General features: G+C 31.6%; 1 protein-coding gene across 1 annotated transcript; it reads right to left on the minus strand.

Annotated features, from left to right (window-relative positions):
• Positions 1–1,967: 1,967 nt before the first annotated feature.
• LOC132756108 (glutamate receptor ionotropic, kainate glr-3-like) lies at positions 1,968–10,363 on the minus strand. The gene is made up of 13 exons (XM_060747098.1): positions 10,221–10,363; positions 9,524–9,714; positions 8,456–8,638; positions 7,476–7,601; positions 6,944–7,138; positions 6,131–6,231; positions 5,771–5,861; positions 5,246–5,469; positions 4,383–4,495; positions 3,664–3,884; positions 3,094–3,226; positions 2,472–2,604; positions 1,968–2,208 (listed from the first exon to the last, which is right to left on the minus strand). The coding sequence occupies exons 5-13, from the start codon at positions 7,079–7,081 to the stop codon at positions 1,968–1,970; spliced, it is 1,395 nt and encodes a 464-aa protein (XP_060603081.1). The 5' UTR covers positions 7,082–7,138; positions 7,476–7,601; positions 8,456–8,638; positions 9,524–9,714; positions 10,221–10,363.
• Between the last annotated feature and the right edge of the window lie 7,715 nt (positions 10,364–18,078).

The raw sequence follows: 18,078 nt of genomic DNA on the forward strand, positions 1-18,078 counted from the left end.
TTTTTCGGAAAAAAGATAAGGTGAATATTATCACTGATAAGCAAAAGTAATGTATTTCCATACATGCCATATAGTTATAAAAATTGAAATAAAACTTGTTTCGATGGAAATACATGTAATATTTTCACATAGATGCATATAGATCTACATTGGTTATTATCAAACAAACCGTACAATTTAATATTTCTCAAACACAACCATCAATTCATTCTATACCGGTTAATAAGACAATTTATATACTTATCATTATATTTCATATCTTACGTAGCGGGTTATATTATTAAAAATGTACCATGATTGTGATAGGTTATAAACAATTATAATTTACGAAACGTTTTTAAGGTATGCAATGTTATCAGCTTTCAGAAGAAATGAACAATTTTCAGATTATATAAGCTTGTCATTGTGGGACCCCGTTAGTATCATTAAATATTTTAATTGCATGTTTTGATAACGAAAAAAAAATATAATGTATTCAGGTAAGAATAGTGGAACCATGAAATAATTTGACAAGAATTAGATTTAATAATAAAAGCTGCCAAAACACAACAATTATGCCGTGCAAAATCTCTGATTTAGTGCAGTCTGCACGATTTTATCTATACTTTACGGTGGCACAAATGTGACGTATGTGTGTTTTTATTTATCTCGTTGCCACGAGTAACTAAGTCGTGGCCACGAGATAGCTAAGTCGTGGCCACGTGATACTATGTCGTGGCAACGAGTTACTATGTCGTGGCTACGAGTTACTAAGTCGTGGCCACGAGATAGCTAGTTGTGGCCACGAGATAAATAATCAATCAGATTACACCATTTATGCGAATTTCCCTAATTAACTAGACATGTGCTATAGTACAAGGATGCTCTACTTCATCTGCCTGTAAAAGTGCCATTTATACAACTTATTGACTGGTCAATAATTTTACATTTAGCGTCACTGTGACCCTGATTTTTGACCCAATGACCTCGAAATTATTAGATGTCATCTACTGATCAGGTGCAATGATCTTTCTGGGTTACATTAACCATGGCTTATCCTTTCTAAATTATTCATCAGACAAGGATTTTACCTTATAGGCTATTTACTGTCCATGGGCAATGTCCCTTACAAATAAAATAAACCAGGACTTATTCCTTCTCATGTTATCGTATAAACAAGGTTAACAGGCCGTAGTACGTACAAACTGACCAATTCGATCACAAACTTGCCCAACAAAGAGCTATAGTCAAAATTAATGTCTGATGGGCCTTGGAAGGTGACTTTCTAATATGATCTTAAAGACAAGTTCAAAGTGAATATCTTCAGTATTTTCAAAGATTAATGTTGCATGTAAAAGTAAGTTGTTAAGTTTAAAAAGTTCATAATATATTTAGTGTATTCTGATTGGTTAATTATCTCGTGGCCACGACTTAGCTATCTCGTGGCCACGACTTAGTAACTCGTGGCCACGACATAGTATCTCGTGGCCACGACTTAGTAACTCGTGGCCACGACTTAGCTACCTCGTAGGCACGACTTAGTAACTCATGGTCACGACATAGTATCTCGTGGCCACGACTTAGCTATCTCGTGGCCACGACTTAGTAACTCGTGGCCATGACACACATGTCACCTATGTGCCACCGTAATATTTTGCAAAAATGTGAATTCAAAATCATACTACTGTACATTTGTATTAACTTATTAGACTTAGTGTATAATTGAGTATGTTTAGTGAATAAGATAAATAAGAAAATACTTGGCTAAATTGAAGATTTAAGTGTAAAAAATCTTCTTACCAAACAAAGAAATTCAAAAGCAGTTTTGGGACAATAAAAATATAATATGATATTGATTTTCGAATGCAACAAATTAAAATCGATCAGATACTTGTATGTTCACATGGTAGGTACATGTAATCATTGTAATATGGTATGACAAACATTAACAATGTCACTGCACCGTTGTTGTTTTTTTTTCAATCAATTCAGCGAGATTTTCTTCTTTGTCTCCGACCACGACAATATTTTCCAATGATGACTTCAACAACAAAAATACAGAAACTAATCACCGCTCCACCGGCAGCTACATAAAATGCACTCTGTACATCTATTATTGAGATTGGCTTGGCTTCAGCTACTATTGAATCGGCACAAATAGCCTTTGACTTGGGCCACCATCGTCTTTTCCATACTTCAATTAATCCGGATTCCTGAATAACCAACATCCTGCAAAGATTAAAATCATTATGCATCACAAACATTTTTGACATATTTTTCTTTGGAAACAATTATCATTTTGGTATTATTCAAAACGCAGCACGTTGCTTTATATCCTTTACAATTTTTGTTTGGTTTGCCCACAATATGATACAATGAAAAAAGGTTTGATTATTTTCTCTTTATAAAGGTTTTTAGATATTAAATAAATCACAAAATTAAGAAGTATTGATCAATATATACATATAAATACAAATATAAAACACACTTACTGTTTTGTGAATATTTGCTCGTGTGGTGAATTATTGGTGAATCCAAACGCATATCTAAGAGGCAAAAACTTGTCTTTAATCATCATAAGATCGCAATCTTTAGCCATCTCAAGCTCCATTACAACAGCGTCACCTTAATCATAAAATATAATGCCTACTTTGTAAGTTCACTCTTGTACCAAATATAAAAAAGAGAAAAAAATAATCCCTTAAAAAGCTCAAAACGACAAAATTGAAAATGTGCCCTTTACAACCGGCCGAAGCAAAATTCAACATTTTGACATGAAGTAGTAAACCTTCAATGTGACACTTCCGTGCCATTTCATAAAAAGCGGCGTATGAGCATTGACCAGTTTTTTATAAAAAATAACTCCTTACATGTATTATAATAATAATAATAATAATTATTATTATTATTATTATTATTATTATTATTATTGTTATAATTATTATTTACACTCATTATCTATGTTTCAAACTTGTACTACATGTCATTCACGTGTTAAATGCAAATAACAGTGGGACCCTTCCTTACAATTTAAATGTACTATTACATTATTTCATCTTCTAACGATGAAAAAATAATGCATGTTTTAATAGTGATAAATGTTACCCTACTAACCTATCCAACCATACCACCCTTTTTTAACCTTTTCAAGTTGAACATCAAAATCAGTTGCTAATACTGCCGGGTCTTTCTTACTGAATTCAGCTATTGCATCCCCTACTCTTCTAAATTCTGGTCTTTTGGAGGTCTAATCATAAAATGATATTATGAAATAATATAAAATCTAACAAATTAATACCGACAACAAAAAACTATGATAGTTGCAGTTAATGTAAGTATACTAATTTTCACTCTTGACTCACACGACGTAACTGTAGAGATAAAAGATTAAAATCATAATATTACTTTTTTACTGTACAACATCTGCACTATATTTTTAATGTGTCTTTTGTTTTGAAATTATAGGTAATTTTTTATCGTGTGTTTTAGGAAGAATGTTTAGTTTGAATCACATTTAAATTAGTGTTCACATTCTTGAACTAACAGAACCTTTGACAATACAAGAAACGAATTCATGGTCATAATATGACTCGAACCCAACATTTCTTAATTTATAGGGAGTCGCCTTTGCTTCTCTGTCATCGAACCTTTGATAAAATTAACCGCCTTACTCCAAGCTTTTACCTCAAAAACAAATTCTCGGTTTGTACCTCCTTGTAAGCCCCACTGATATGTTCCCTTAAGGTCGGCCATTTCATCAAGAGTTTCAAACGGTGGTTTATCTTTTGTCACTGTAAGGAAAGCGATAAGGTTCCCACAATATGTTCCCACAATAACTATTGAAAATAACCACCAGGAACAAATCAGTGTCCGTCCCGCCACTGTTTGAGGTAAGATGACACTGCCTGTGGTAGAATGAAATATAAAAAATATATAATACTGTCAAACATTTCTTATTTTAGATGGTATTATACTGTAATAACATTTCGATGTCAGCGCTTATTAAAACAGTCACTGTGGCAGAATGTATATTAACAATTTAAACATGATTTTAATAATAGAAAAGAGGTTTTTATAAAGTATATAATTATTATAACAAGTTTTTAAAGCCAAATTGTTATTTACACATCACAAAAAAATCATTTATATATCTCCAAAATGTATAGTCAAATTACTGTAGTGTAAATCTTTTACGTTCAGTGCGAACTATTAAAAGCATTGTTTATAGGTCTGTAAAATAACAACATTTTACTTGAAAAAGTATGATTTTCTCTATTTGCTTAATATATCTTTTAAGTTAGTGTACGACATTTCATATGTTTAAAACAATAGAAATACAATGCATAATTGCATATCATTTATTATTTATAATAATTCATAGTTCGTTTTATATTTCTACATACCTTGTGCGAACAGGGTTCCGTACATGTACCATAGTGAATGAGTAAACGATTGGAAAACATTTAGCCAAGAATAGTCAACACCATCATCAGTCCGGGCGTAAAAAGGATTATATCTAAATACACAAAAATATCCCAAAACATATATGTACCAATTAAAAAGGACTATAAAAGAAAACTATTTAATTGATACAAACAGTCGAATAACAACTAAACGTGTACAAGAAGATGATTAAGAAAAATAGTACCAACTATAATATATTCTTAGTAAAGGCCAAGTATGCGTAAGAAATGCTTTAAGTTTTAACAAATTTATTTTAGTTCGATTGTGTTGGAAGTTATGAACGTATTGAAACACTCTCGAATCCGTTTCTGGAACCAGCCAGTACTAAGCATTGAATGTATAATTTCTTGCTCAAGGAAACAACGGCTTGCTGCTGACGGAGTTTGAACTTACGCGGTCAACAATATTTTAATGGTCACCAACCGGCCACGCCGCCACTCAAACAGAACTATCTTCTCTTATTATTTAGTATTTCGTTATTTTTTCAAAAAGTAAATCATTGGCCAATTACTGGAACCTTATATTCCATGTGTTGCTTTTTGCAATTATTACTGTTAAAATAGTATTTTGTTTTCATTTTGATACTTATCAGACAAATCATATCAAATTCAGTGCTAATAATTTCTTCAGGTGATATACATGTACATAACATGCGCGTTAACCATTATCTGGACGAAATAAAGTCAATGAAGAAGAAGGAAAAGTGTATTTGTTTCTGAAGCATAAAACATTGCAATAGCATAATTATTCGTGTGTTTTCATATGATGAAAGCATTGATTTAAAAAAAAAATTATCGCATACCTTTCCAAAAGAGATAAAATGAACGACATTATCGGCAGACAAATCCCTATGGTCATAAGCACTTTCCAATGCAATGGATCAACGAGCGTCCTCCATTTTCTAGCGTTTGGGTCCGGTTTCTTAACCATAACAGACGTATAGCCATAGTAAAATGGAAACATAAAATCCATAACAAGTTCCCGCTCTTTTTGAATCGTTGTATCTGCTGCAACTATGTCAACTTCCTATAGTACAAAAAAGGAATGAGGTTATAAGATGTGTAGGAAGTGTGTGATTATAAAGATTATGAATATTGTGTATACCAACATTTATATAGTATATTAATATCTTAAAGTTTTGTGTTTTATAACTAAACCTTTTTTTTAAATAGCCCCGTGTTTTCTATTTTTTAAGAGTCTGTATAAGACAACAACATCTAAAACAGTGAGCATTTGCAAATGGAACAATAAAAAACTGATAAAACATATCTAAGCACATATCTTATTCCCGTAGTGAACAAAGGGGACGGAAAATGAATAGTCTCACTTCTCTTTGCAGTTGTCCTATCATTCCGTTAAACGTATTGTTTGGACCTGGACGTCCCCACGTTTGATCTGGAGGTTCCGTTAACGTGTACCTAAAAATAAAAAAACATGACACTCCCATTCTAGCTTATAATCAGTATCATGTGATATTTTTGAAGAACCAAAATAACAATGGCTTAAATCAATTTAGGTTGTATATCTAATGGTCCATACAGTCAATGCATTCTACAAAAATGAAAAACGAATGTGTAATAAAATATCTTATAAGGATTAAACAGACAAATTATCAAAATGTGACACTATGTTTTATTTGATTATGGGCAGTTTTGCATCATTTCTTAACTATTTTATAAATACATACGTAAAATTGAGTCTCCATGCTAAGTCTTTCAGAAGATCCATACAAATACCTCCATAATGTGCTGTTCCATTTACCTCCGTTTTAACAACAAAGGGGGCAAACTAAAATAGTTTTGAAACAAATCATGCAAACGATCAAAATTTGTCAAGATTGCAAGTCCATATCTTAAGAAGACATACAGTAACATTTAATTTATGTATTATACTATTTGAATAAAAAATGTTGTGCGATTAATAAATATCATCATTTTATATTGCGATGTTTTAACATTATTCATATCTTGCAGACATGATTTGCAAATAAATTGTTGGGGTTTTTTGTGTTTTTTTTTTTCTTGTTTAACTGAATCTTTTTTGTTTGTTTTTGTTTAACTGAATCTGTGAATTAAAACCGGTTTGCTTGGAGACATTTAATAGTTAATGTATGACCGTGTATATATGCCTGATCGTTTATAATGTCACTTTTCATGGGATAATTGTGACATTTATATTATTTAATTAGTATCTATATAATCTTTATGCAGCTGGTATCAAGTGAGTTGTGATGTATAATAAATTTGTTATTTACCTAGATTAAGTCTTACAAGTTTTATGGCCGTAAAATTCTTGCAATATATCAATTATTCTGAGTTATATAACCTGACAACTTGCTGGACAATATTACCTTTATAATAACTAAAATTAGAAACAACTTTTAAATTTAAGCTACCCGAGCTACCAGCTTTAAACTTTGTAATTATAAATCAAAATATAATATAACATTATAATATTACATATTAAGATATAAGTAAATATTAAAAATTTCAACATTTACATGTAATGTAGATATCAAAAACTCCCTTCCATTGTAACCAAACTTTGTATTTGGGAACATATCAGCATGTATGATAACTTCACCACGTTTCGAGACGTAGCCAACTCCGCTGAAAGCACGACCTTGCTTCGTCCACATCAATGTTTCTATTATAAGACCTTCACATTTATCCACTGACCTCCAATTGTTCGCCTTCTGTCGTTAAAATAAAAGTTAAAAGTACATGTAATGGATATTTAAATATAAATCTTTGGAACTGTAATAAATCGGTAAATGTCTGCTAACGTCGTGTTAAATCATCGCTCGTTCTTCATTACGATATGTTTTGTGTTGCCCATTTGTCATACGTACTTGCAGTGTGAAAGATGCTTTCAAGTGTGACTCATTATTTTACACACTAACTATGGTCCGTAATGCTTTAATGCATAAAACCTTAGGCTATTAATACATGTATTATGTGAATCTTAATAGATATTATAATTTATCTCTTTTACAATGTTCTTAAAAACGACACTAGTACAAGTTAGATTACCTGAGTCAAATCGTTAATTATTGCTCGTTTTGCTTCTGACACGTTTACAAAACTGTTGTTGAAGCTCCCAGCATCTTCTGCAATTACCTCATTGAAAAACGTTTTACGAAGAGCCTTTTGAAATTCCTGTAGATAAAAGTAGTAGTTATCGTTGATTATTACATAAGTATGCAACTTTCATTTGCTATAATGATAAAGCAACATGTATAAATGATAAAGCAACAAGTCTAGATGGTATGATGTTATCAATAGAAGAAATTGTTCCAGGCCTAATTTATTAAATTAAGTGACCGTAAACTTAATGAAAAAAAGAAAAAGTTTGATCTATATGTAATTTGAAATTTTATTTACTGTCGATATCAAAATAACCGTGTAGTTTACTAATTCAATTTTGCTGATTCGTTCAGGCATCGGACAAGCAAACTAAGGAGTGTAAGTCGCGTGGATGTTAACCCCTTCAGAGGTAGGCCGTTGTTTCCTTGAGCTAAAATACACTGGTTGCTCAATACTGGCTTGTTCCAGGAACTGATTATACGTATATGTATACGTATACGTATAAAAGCTTACAGCTTCTTACACACAAGACTTTTAAAAGTATAAACTGAAATTTGAGTTTCATATTCATTTTATTTTCGTAACAATGTTTATGTTTCTCATCGTGATTGATGTTGTTCTTAGCAAAGGGTTAATGAACTGTTCTTATAAAAAGATCGGCAAGTTGAGTAACTTTGTATCTAATTTCTCAATTTTTTCAGTACGAATATTGGGAACGTTGATAGAATCGAAGCGAGACGCTTAATAGCTTTATGTAATAAGTCAAAACTTTTGTTTTCGGTTTCGGCGAGGGAAATGTTTGCAAACTTGAAAATGTATCACCGTTGATATTTTAGTCTTTTTTCACCTGTTCTTCAGTCAGTTACATGAATAATAGTAACATGACAGGTATTGTATGTAAATAGGCTGCAAAAAAATGTCCCTACCGCAGCAGAATCTTCATCTTGAAGTCTTGGAAAGGATATAACTGCTACATTATCAAGATCATTTGCACATTCCGTGACGGTTGTGCCAACATTTCTGTCGTTGTCGAGACTTGCAATAAGCCATCTTGAGAACTGTTTTATCAGCGTTTTCGGCAGCTTGTTTTTACTGTCAAATGTATTCGCCTGTACAACATCACAACAATAATTATTATTTAATATTTACCACTGACAATTATGTTTTTGTTAGATGTAATCGCGATACATGCTACCGTCATATAAGCAAACTAATCAAACAAGAAGTAAAACCATATACTACAAGCATATGAAAAGAAACAGGCTAGAAACTAAATTATCATTTAAATAAAAAAAACAACCATTAACGTCATCCAGGATTCAGAATCGCTAATTCGGTGCACAGACACTTGGGGTGTGGAGCTTAAAACGCCTTTAAAATCCAAATAAATGTATATTTGTCAATCCCTGCACATGTACTGATCATATATATCAAAAAAACTTAATATAAGCCGTTTTGAAAAAAATTCATATTTCAACGTCTATAATAATACACAAGATAAAAATTGTTCGCCGGAAAAAATCCGCACACCTACCGTCAACATCACCATGTATTTTATTCCATTTCCAATATTTTCACATAATCGTTTGGTCCATCGACACAGAAGATATAATTCTTCACAATGATGGTCAATTTTAAACTTCAACGGTAATATAAACAACGCAACAGCCGAAATAAACATCAAAATTATCGCCGTTTTACTCCATTTACAAAATATTTCGATAAATTCAAACGTGGCCCCAGCTTTGCCGTGTGCAAAATGCGCTGCGCTTTGAAGGTGAAAACCAGTCGGCAATGACGTAACTTGTTGGTTCCCATACTGGGATTGACAAATATACATTTTATTTGGATTTTAAAGGCGTTTTAAGCTCCACACCCCAAGTGTCTGTGATTCGGTGTCTATATTCGCAGTAAATAACTTATATTAGTCTATATATATGTAACTACAATCTTTGTGTTTTATTTAATCATTCAAGTTTACTCTGTTTACTTACCGTATGTAAAAGTCGCCGCAGACAGTCGAATTTACAAAGAACCACGAAGTTGATATTACCTGTAGTCGGTACAATGCGAAGATATGCATCTAATAAAAGTTTATGAAGATCTATCACTTTGTCAATATTGTATAAAATTGCCTTGACATTTTCTTTTGAAACACTGTAAATTAGCCGAGAGCTTTCGTGTTCTGTAGATGAGAAGAGAACATTAATTAAACATGACTAGCAGGTGGTAGGGAGCGTGCACTAAACACTGCGGTCAATGATCAGATACAATCAAGCCGAACCTGCAATATCTAAATATTAACGCGTTGGACTAATTTCAATATCATTTTTTCTCTAACTCGTTATGGCAAATTTTAATTCTGTACTTGACGATACAATGTTAAACACTTTTTCATGTATTTGGGCTGCACAATTATCTATCTATATTCAATGAATGTCAAACCCCTCGCCGGGAGATAGACTTTATGTACAATTATATAGCATTTTCATTCATTTGAATCTTTTATGATATCAAACTACTATAACGCAATTAAATGATAGTGTACAGTTAAATCAATATTTTTACATTCTAATGGGAAATGCTTGCTCAATAGAAATTGATAATTTGCTATTAATTCCTCTTTCGAGAAAATCATTAGGTTTAATACAACCAATTAAAGACGCAAATTGATATGATAGTAAGTAGTACCAGTGTCGTTTTCATAAAATATAAACACTTCTGTCCACTTCAACAACCCGGCAATGATTGTAGATAAAATATTTGATACGTGTAACTCTACCTGTAATATCAACAAATTTCAGGTTAATTTTAATCGTGTATAACACATAAATATTTCCTTTTATGTCGTGTTATATTATTTAAGAGAACGTTTGGCAAGCTTTGAGTTTTTTGGAAAAAATTTAAGGAAATCCACATTCAATGACACCATATGGACGATTTTTTAATGTAGCATTTAAAACTGGAACATCGAAAAGCGGCAAAAATGCCGTTTTACTGATCGCGTTTTTTTAACAGGTCATATTTTGTAATGAACATGTGTGAGGTGACTATACTATGCTAATCCCCGAGTACAATATATATATCACTTAAACATTATTGAAGTATATAAAATTCTTGTTGGATATGTCTAATTTGAATAAAATATTGATTGACATATGCATTGCATATAACATGTCAAGGCAAGTTGGCCTTACTTTAAAACAAAGCTGCCAACTTTTTAATGACACAATATATTCATATTGTGACCGCCTATAGTTTGTAGAATCTTAAATGTAACACATATTCTTTGTGTGAAGTCAAAACATGATTGTTTTATATAAAAAGAGACTGTGTAACATTTATCAATATTTTCTAATATCAAATTTCAGCATAATATATCTTTAACGGAAAATACAATAAAAAGATAAAACGAAATGATGACACAAGTTATAATTTCCCCAATTCGACTAATTAACTAAATGTGGTACATTACTAATTTGATTTCATTCACTGTAGTACCTAATCAATATCAAATGTGTCTAAGTATCTGAGTATTTATTTTAGATTGTATTATATTTAATGTGCTAAAAGGTTGTCAACTTTGATGTACATAAATGTTTGCGGATGATTTACATGAATAAACAAAACCTGTTTGTCTGTTAACACGGTTTATATTGAGTTTTGATATTAACAAGGTACTTTAGTATCAGACGTATCGGTGACTAAGCTAAGTCTGAGGCATGAATTTTTTTCTTTTCAGGTTAATTCAACTTATAACTCTAGATGCCTGTCATTTTTTAAGATCATTTACCTGCTTTCGGAATCGGGTTACTGCATTCATAGACGTATGGATTTCAAATACTTCCGTGTTGTTCAGACAATATGGCTCTTTTATATATGTAGACTTGACTACACCACAAAATTCCTTACTGGTGAAATCTGAATTGGTGGTATGTTTGTATCCTAGAGATCCCTTACAAATAAAATGAAAAAGAAAAGATACTAAATCCACAATTTTGTTTGTTCTTATAATCTTTACTTACAACTAGTGTTGCGTGTACATAATTAGTCCGACGATAATAAATTTCAAGGTTTGACAATGAAATGTTTCTTTAGACAATTTGATTCAAGTCTCTAAATTCCCGGAAGGTTCATAAACGATACATGATTATCAACCCAAAACAAAGAAGCAATTTTTGCATTTTTTCATTAAAAACACTTGATAGATAGAACATGTCTTTATTTTTTGTATTAGAAAATGTTATTTTTATAACTTTGGAACAATGCGTAATAAGATTTTGTATCGGAATGTTTCTTAAATCCTTATTTCACGGTGTTCAAGCACAATTATGTTCGGCTTTAGAGTAGACAAAATAGTGTCCGTACTACTACCGTAATTGCATTTGCTCGGACAAACCAAACCTTTAAAATTTTCAGTTTTGTAGACTACGCTTTCTTTAAGGACTCTCGTTTCTTTTTTCAACATAGCATTTTAATGAGAGGAAGTGATCTTTCTACGACTAATAAATTATGACAATAAATATTTGCGAACTTTTTTATCGTCAAGAAATCTGATAATAATTCACTTTGATCAAATATATCTGATTAATTGCAGACAATTCATTATTTTCATAGGTTATGACAATATACACGCACTCGTTATCAATAATTATGATTAATTGCATTACATTAAAATGATGTATTGTTTACAAATCAAATGAATATAATGTTGCGTTAAATGTTTAACGCGATTGTATCTATATAGTTACTGATTTTTATCTCATTAGCAAATTGACACAGTGCATGATCAATAGTGCCCTGTGGCGAGTCAACTTATCAATATGTTATTGGAGACAAACAAATAAAAATTTTTTTAAGCTAACGACTTTGTTTTAAAAAATTTCTCGTTTAGAAAAATAAACAAATCTTGGGTTTTAAAAATATCAATAAAAAAACAGAAAAGGTCCCTATTTTACTTTTGGGGCACCAAACTGTCCTTTCTAGATAAAATTTAAAAGGCAAAAATTTTAAATTTTTTTTTAACAATCGAAAAGAAGTACATTTTTCCATAACAAACCCTTTAAAAGGATTTTACTTTTTTTCAAAGAAATGTAAAACTATTAATTTTTTTTGCTCTTTCCCGGGCCCTACCAGTATTTTTAAACCCAAAAAACTTTTTCAGGTACTTAAAACCCTTTACCTTATTTATATATTTTTGGTGTACGCCCCCAATGTACAGTGGTGCAAAAGGGGCCTAAAACCGGGAAAAGGTTTCAAACTTTTCCTTCTCCCAATTTACTATTACCCACATAACCCCGTGCTTCTTGCCCTAATTCATATATTTGAAACCCCATCTCACATTCACCAAGCGAAATTTGATTTTTTTGAAAATTTTGCAGAAATCTTCAAAAAAAAATTTTTTTTTATTTTGGTCAAAGCTTCATTTGCGTCATACCTATATAGCTATTGTACTTGTAAATAATAACATAAAGATTATTGAAGTGTCGACTCAACGTTATGATTGCCAAATATTGAGCTATTTTTTATTGCATAATCAGTTTGTTAATATTATAAGAACATATGTCTGTTTGTTAATTTCAGAAGAACATAAGACTTAGTATATAATGAAATTAATCTATGGATTTTAAAAGAGAATATTTCAGATAAATTAGCTAAACATATTCAGGTAAAAAATGAAATATAACTTAATACTCAACCTTAAATGAAACTGGTTCTGTTGTAGTCCGTTAAATCATAAAATAGGTTGTAGGCGAATGTATACAACTTTTAATGTCTTTTTGTTATAATATAGCCGGTACGAGTTCGTGGTTCAACATTAACGAAACAAAATCTATCATGAGCTGTTGCTGCTCGAGTAATTGAGTAGAATTATTGCTGGCTTAGTTATAACTGTTATTGAAGTTATGTTTGAATCTTGCAAGTTTTAATTGGCAGGTTTCTGTAAAATATTGCCAATATAAACAACCTCTGTAATTATATACAAAACAAATGTCAAATTTGATGTTCTAAAGATTTAATTGATAATATTTATGGTTTGTTTATTTGAATAACTTTATTGTTCTACCCATTTACTCGAACAAAATTTAAACAGTAATATTCCAGACATTGTTAACGACAAAACGTCTTTTTTCAAGGACCATGTTCTGTCGCAATGATATAAATAAATGATCAGTAACGTCCTATCTCGCAGAGATGTATCAAGAACTGGTCCATACTGAAGTCGCATGTTTTTTTTTTATTTCAAGTGAAGCTTCAATAACAAATTACACTTAAACACGCGAAGGTTATAACTGAGGTGAAAAAAGAACTGTATCAATAAAAAATGCATTAATTACAAAACCAATACTGAAAGTAAGATCTAGCGATAAACATAGAAGAAAGAAACCTGTTTTAAAAACAGCTCTCTCAAAAACTGAAGGTAATTTAACACTTATTGCCTTCCGAGTGTTTTGTTAAGGTCGTACTCTTCATATAGAACAGTTACTATTGCAAACTTTTGAAACAAGTTATTAAAGATGAACAAACCTGCCTTGAACGTTTGATAGTGTTCGTTTATATCAACAACGTATCTGTTAAATGTGAGATTATACGAATAAAACATTTCTGTGCTCCTGTAAAACCCAGTCGTGCCTTCTTCAACAATGCCTGTCAAAATATATAATATAGCAATACGATTTAAAATGTATGTTCACCTCCCGCGTTTATCACTATGAAACAAATTACCCCCGACAACTGCGTCTGTGAATCTCTGTTGTCCTTAGACGAAGTGAATTTAATTGTATTACTACCTTTCAAACATTTTCGAAAGAGTAAAATATATCATATAATAATGACACCACTACAACAAAGTTTGTAAATCATTTTATCAAAGAAATTTTCATATTCCTGTACAATAGATATAGCAATGCCCTTTTATATATGTATTTTGATTTAACTTTTATAAATTAAATGAAAAAAAGTTTTATCTATAAAATAGTTATAGCAAACACTTATTTGGGTTAAAAAATAATTAAAATCTCATTATAAAGTTTTAATAATTTACTGTGACCATTTATCATGCTGTAATATTCCATAAATGTATCTCATTTGCTCTTAAAGCATCGGCGCTTGACTTTTTCCGTTTTATAATAATTCCATCACAGACGGAAATGACATTCTAAATTCGCAGTTTATTCTCATAATGTTCAATCAATTTCAATAAATACGCTCGCTAGATATTAAAATAAATATAAAGTAACTGAGCCTTGAAACATTGAATTATTGTAGTATCCGCTATGTATGTTTTTTCTTATTTAACGACTTTAAAGGTAATATTTACCTAAATTTAGAAAAGATGCGTCAATGCACATAATTGACGACTTCCATAAAAGCAGAACAACTAGTACTAATCCATTCATGTTTCCTATTCGTATATTAACCACAGGTATACGATTGTAACGAGAAGTTATTTTCAATGAGACGCAAATTTAAATAGAATAAGTAGACCTAGCGCCTCAGAGAGTTAGTTATCAGTTATCAATGAAATATATCATAAACGCCGTTGATTCATTTCCCCCACTGGAATTACCAATTGAACTTATACTTATTTCATTAAATATCAATTATTCGATAAAATGGTCTTAATTTGAAACTAAACCATATGAACTTAGAATGAACTTTACGCTAACAACAACAAATGCACTGATTATCTCAAATTATACATTTCATATAAATACAGACAATGTTCTATTTCTTACAATGATATATTAAACGATTTTTAAAACATAACGTTCGAAAGGTGATATTAAGTAAGAAAACAAAAGTTTTTTATCCGTGGACGAAATCTTTGATTAATAATTATTAATTGTATAAAATTTCTATTAGAAAATACAAAATGACTGACAAAATGACATGTCTTTAATTATTAGTCAACAGTATATCCATATGCCTCCGAGCTGCACTATTTGTTATTAACACTGTGAATTAATGCGTTATTCTTTTTAAAAAATATTAGCACGGTTTTTTCAAAAATGCTGTAAACTTTTCGTCAGAGTTAAATCCAATCAAACAGGTAATTATTCGTGAAAATGTGACCCCCAAGCTGATTTTTGCCGGGGTTTTCATAATTGTGAGCAGCAGGGACGGTGTTTTTTTATGTTTTGAACTATGATACAAAAGAGAAAGAACAAACCAAAACACTCGGCAATCTGATTTATACTCGGGGGCTACGCCCCCTCGTACAAATCAGATAGCCTCGTGTTTCGGTGCTCTTTCTATTACGAAAAGTATTTCATATATTGTTTACTGAGCTTCGTACATGAAGATACATGTAATTCTATATCATTATAGGTATACCATCAAAACTGATCATTTGTTCAAATAGCAATCGCAGCTTCGCAGCCCTTTTCGTGAGTCTTCGGATAAGGGTCTCGATCACAAAAGAAAGAATTCGGTCTAATTTACGCTATGAAACTAAAAATGTAAACAAATTGTAAATGCTATATAACAGATATCTGTTTCCACTTTTCATGCCCACTTTGCGATGGTTTTTCACTGATAGGGTTTGTTTTGAATATATTCTGTATAATACTTGATTATAAATCAAAACCTTACTGCCCAATTGTTGATTAGTTTTCTCTGTTAGAATTATAAATAAAAAAACATTTTGCTCAACTGGTGATTGATTCTCTCCCTTCTTTGTTCTGTCAGAAATAATTGAGCATTCGACCGCTTCACTTTTACCTACTTGAATGTCTCTCTGAGCAGGTGATATTTATTTATTTATTTTTTTATTTATTCTTTAATTTATTTTTTTTTTGTTTGTTTGTCTGTTTGTTTGTTTGTTGTATGTTTGTTTGTTTGTTTGTTTGTTTGTTTGTTCATTCGTTCGTCAATTCATTCATTCATTCTTTCTTTATTCATTTATTTATTTATTTATTAAATAAGTTTTAACTTCAATAACTTCACTTACGATTGAGCATGCTGTTACAGAGGAGAAGGTCTAGTCAACATTTGTGCCAAGTATTGAAGCATTTTTCATAGTTTCATAGCAGTTTGAACCTGTTACAGGAGGCTTTTCAATGAAAACAGCCATTTTTCGCAATATGCTTATGGGGTAAAAGTTTAAGTAACTAGATGATAAATGCATATCCTGTCCGACGACAAAAAACATATTTATTTAGTGTTTTGTTTGTTTTTTGTTGGTTTTTTCGCAATAATACTGTATTTCTTAACACTGGCAACGTTTTATTTTGTAAATAATAAACATTCCCGTTAACAGGTGCCAGTAGATACGTTGGTTGCGGGTAGAACAATCGTGCTCTTGGTAACTTTTTATACCCCCACAAAGTGGGGAGCATATAGCGTTGCACTTGTCCGTCCGTCCGTACGTCCGTCCGTACGTCCCGAAATCTTGTGAACGCAACTCCTCTTAAACCGGGTGGCAGATTTTGCTTAAACTTCCAGGGATGAACAACCTTAATGTGTAAATTGAAATAAAGGAGGGAATTTTTGCTGCGACCAAATTTAACAGAATTATGGCCCTTTGTTGATTTTTTCACTGTAAACAATATAGAAATTTTGTGAACGCAACTTCTCTTAAACCGGTGCACATCTGCACAGTGGGGGCATCCGTGTCCTTTAAACACAGTTCTAGTTTATTCTGCACAATATGTCCTAGGAAATAATGACTATAAAAAGACAAAAAGAAGAACATATATCGAGAAATTGCCATATTTGTAGTAAGTTTTACCTGCATCAAGCTGTCCCCCTAATTCAGGGGAGGGCCGATCGCTAATGTTGTAAGAACTTGGGCCCAACCCTTTTGCTATTTGTTATTTCGAAATTAATCTGCTTCTCTGTATATTTACAAGAATATACATGTATTAGCAATAAAATATGATTAAACTAAAACAAGCTGTCCTACTCGCTACATGTTTATGAGTGTGATAACGGGATTGTTTATGAAATAGAACAAAGCTTAGCTCACAATTATGTCGTGAAAAATGCAAATTTTGCTTCTATGAATAATCAATAACTGTAAACAAATATGTTGATGTATTTAGACCAGTTTTGTGTGGGAGAATTGCTTTAAACGTTGAAATAATTGAATCTTTTTAACTAATGTTTTGAGAATCCACAGTTCATCATAAAGTATAATTTATACTTATTTCAATTAACGTCGTCGATTAGGGGGCGTTCGTGGCCGAGTGGTTAAGGTCGTTGACTTCAAATCACTTGCCCCTCACCGCTGTGGGTTCGAATCGCGACAGGGACTTTGAATTCTCTTATGTGAGGAAGCTATCCAGCTAGCTTACGGAACGTCGGTGGATCTACTCAGGTGCCCGTTCGTGCCTGAAATAATGCACGGAAGGGCACCTGAGGTCTTCCTCCACCAGTAAAGCTGGAACGTCGCGATATGACCTATACTGTGTCGATGTGAAGAAAACCCAAAACAAACGTAAATATTAAATAACCAAGAAATCTTAAATAAAAAAGCGTTTAGAGGTCAAAATTTAAAAGAAGTAAAACGTAGGTTTATTTATAGTCAGTGGAATATAATACTTCT

This window comes from Ruditapes philippinarum, unplaced genomic scaffold, assembly GCF_026571515.1.
Source record: "Ruditapes philippinarum isolate M1 unplaced genomic scaffold, ASM2657151v2 ctg980_1_1_1_1, whole genome shotgun sequence".
In the NCBI taxonomy this organism is placed as follows: Eukaryota; Metazoa; Mollusca; class Bivalvia; order Venerida; family Veneridae; genus Ruditapes; species Ruditapes philippinarum.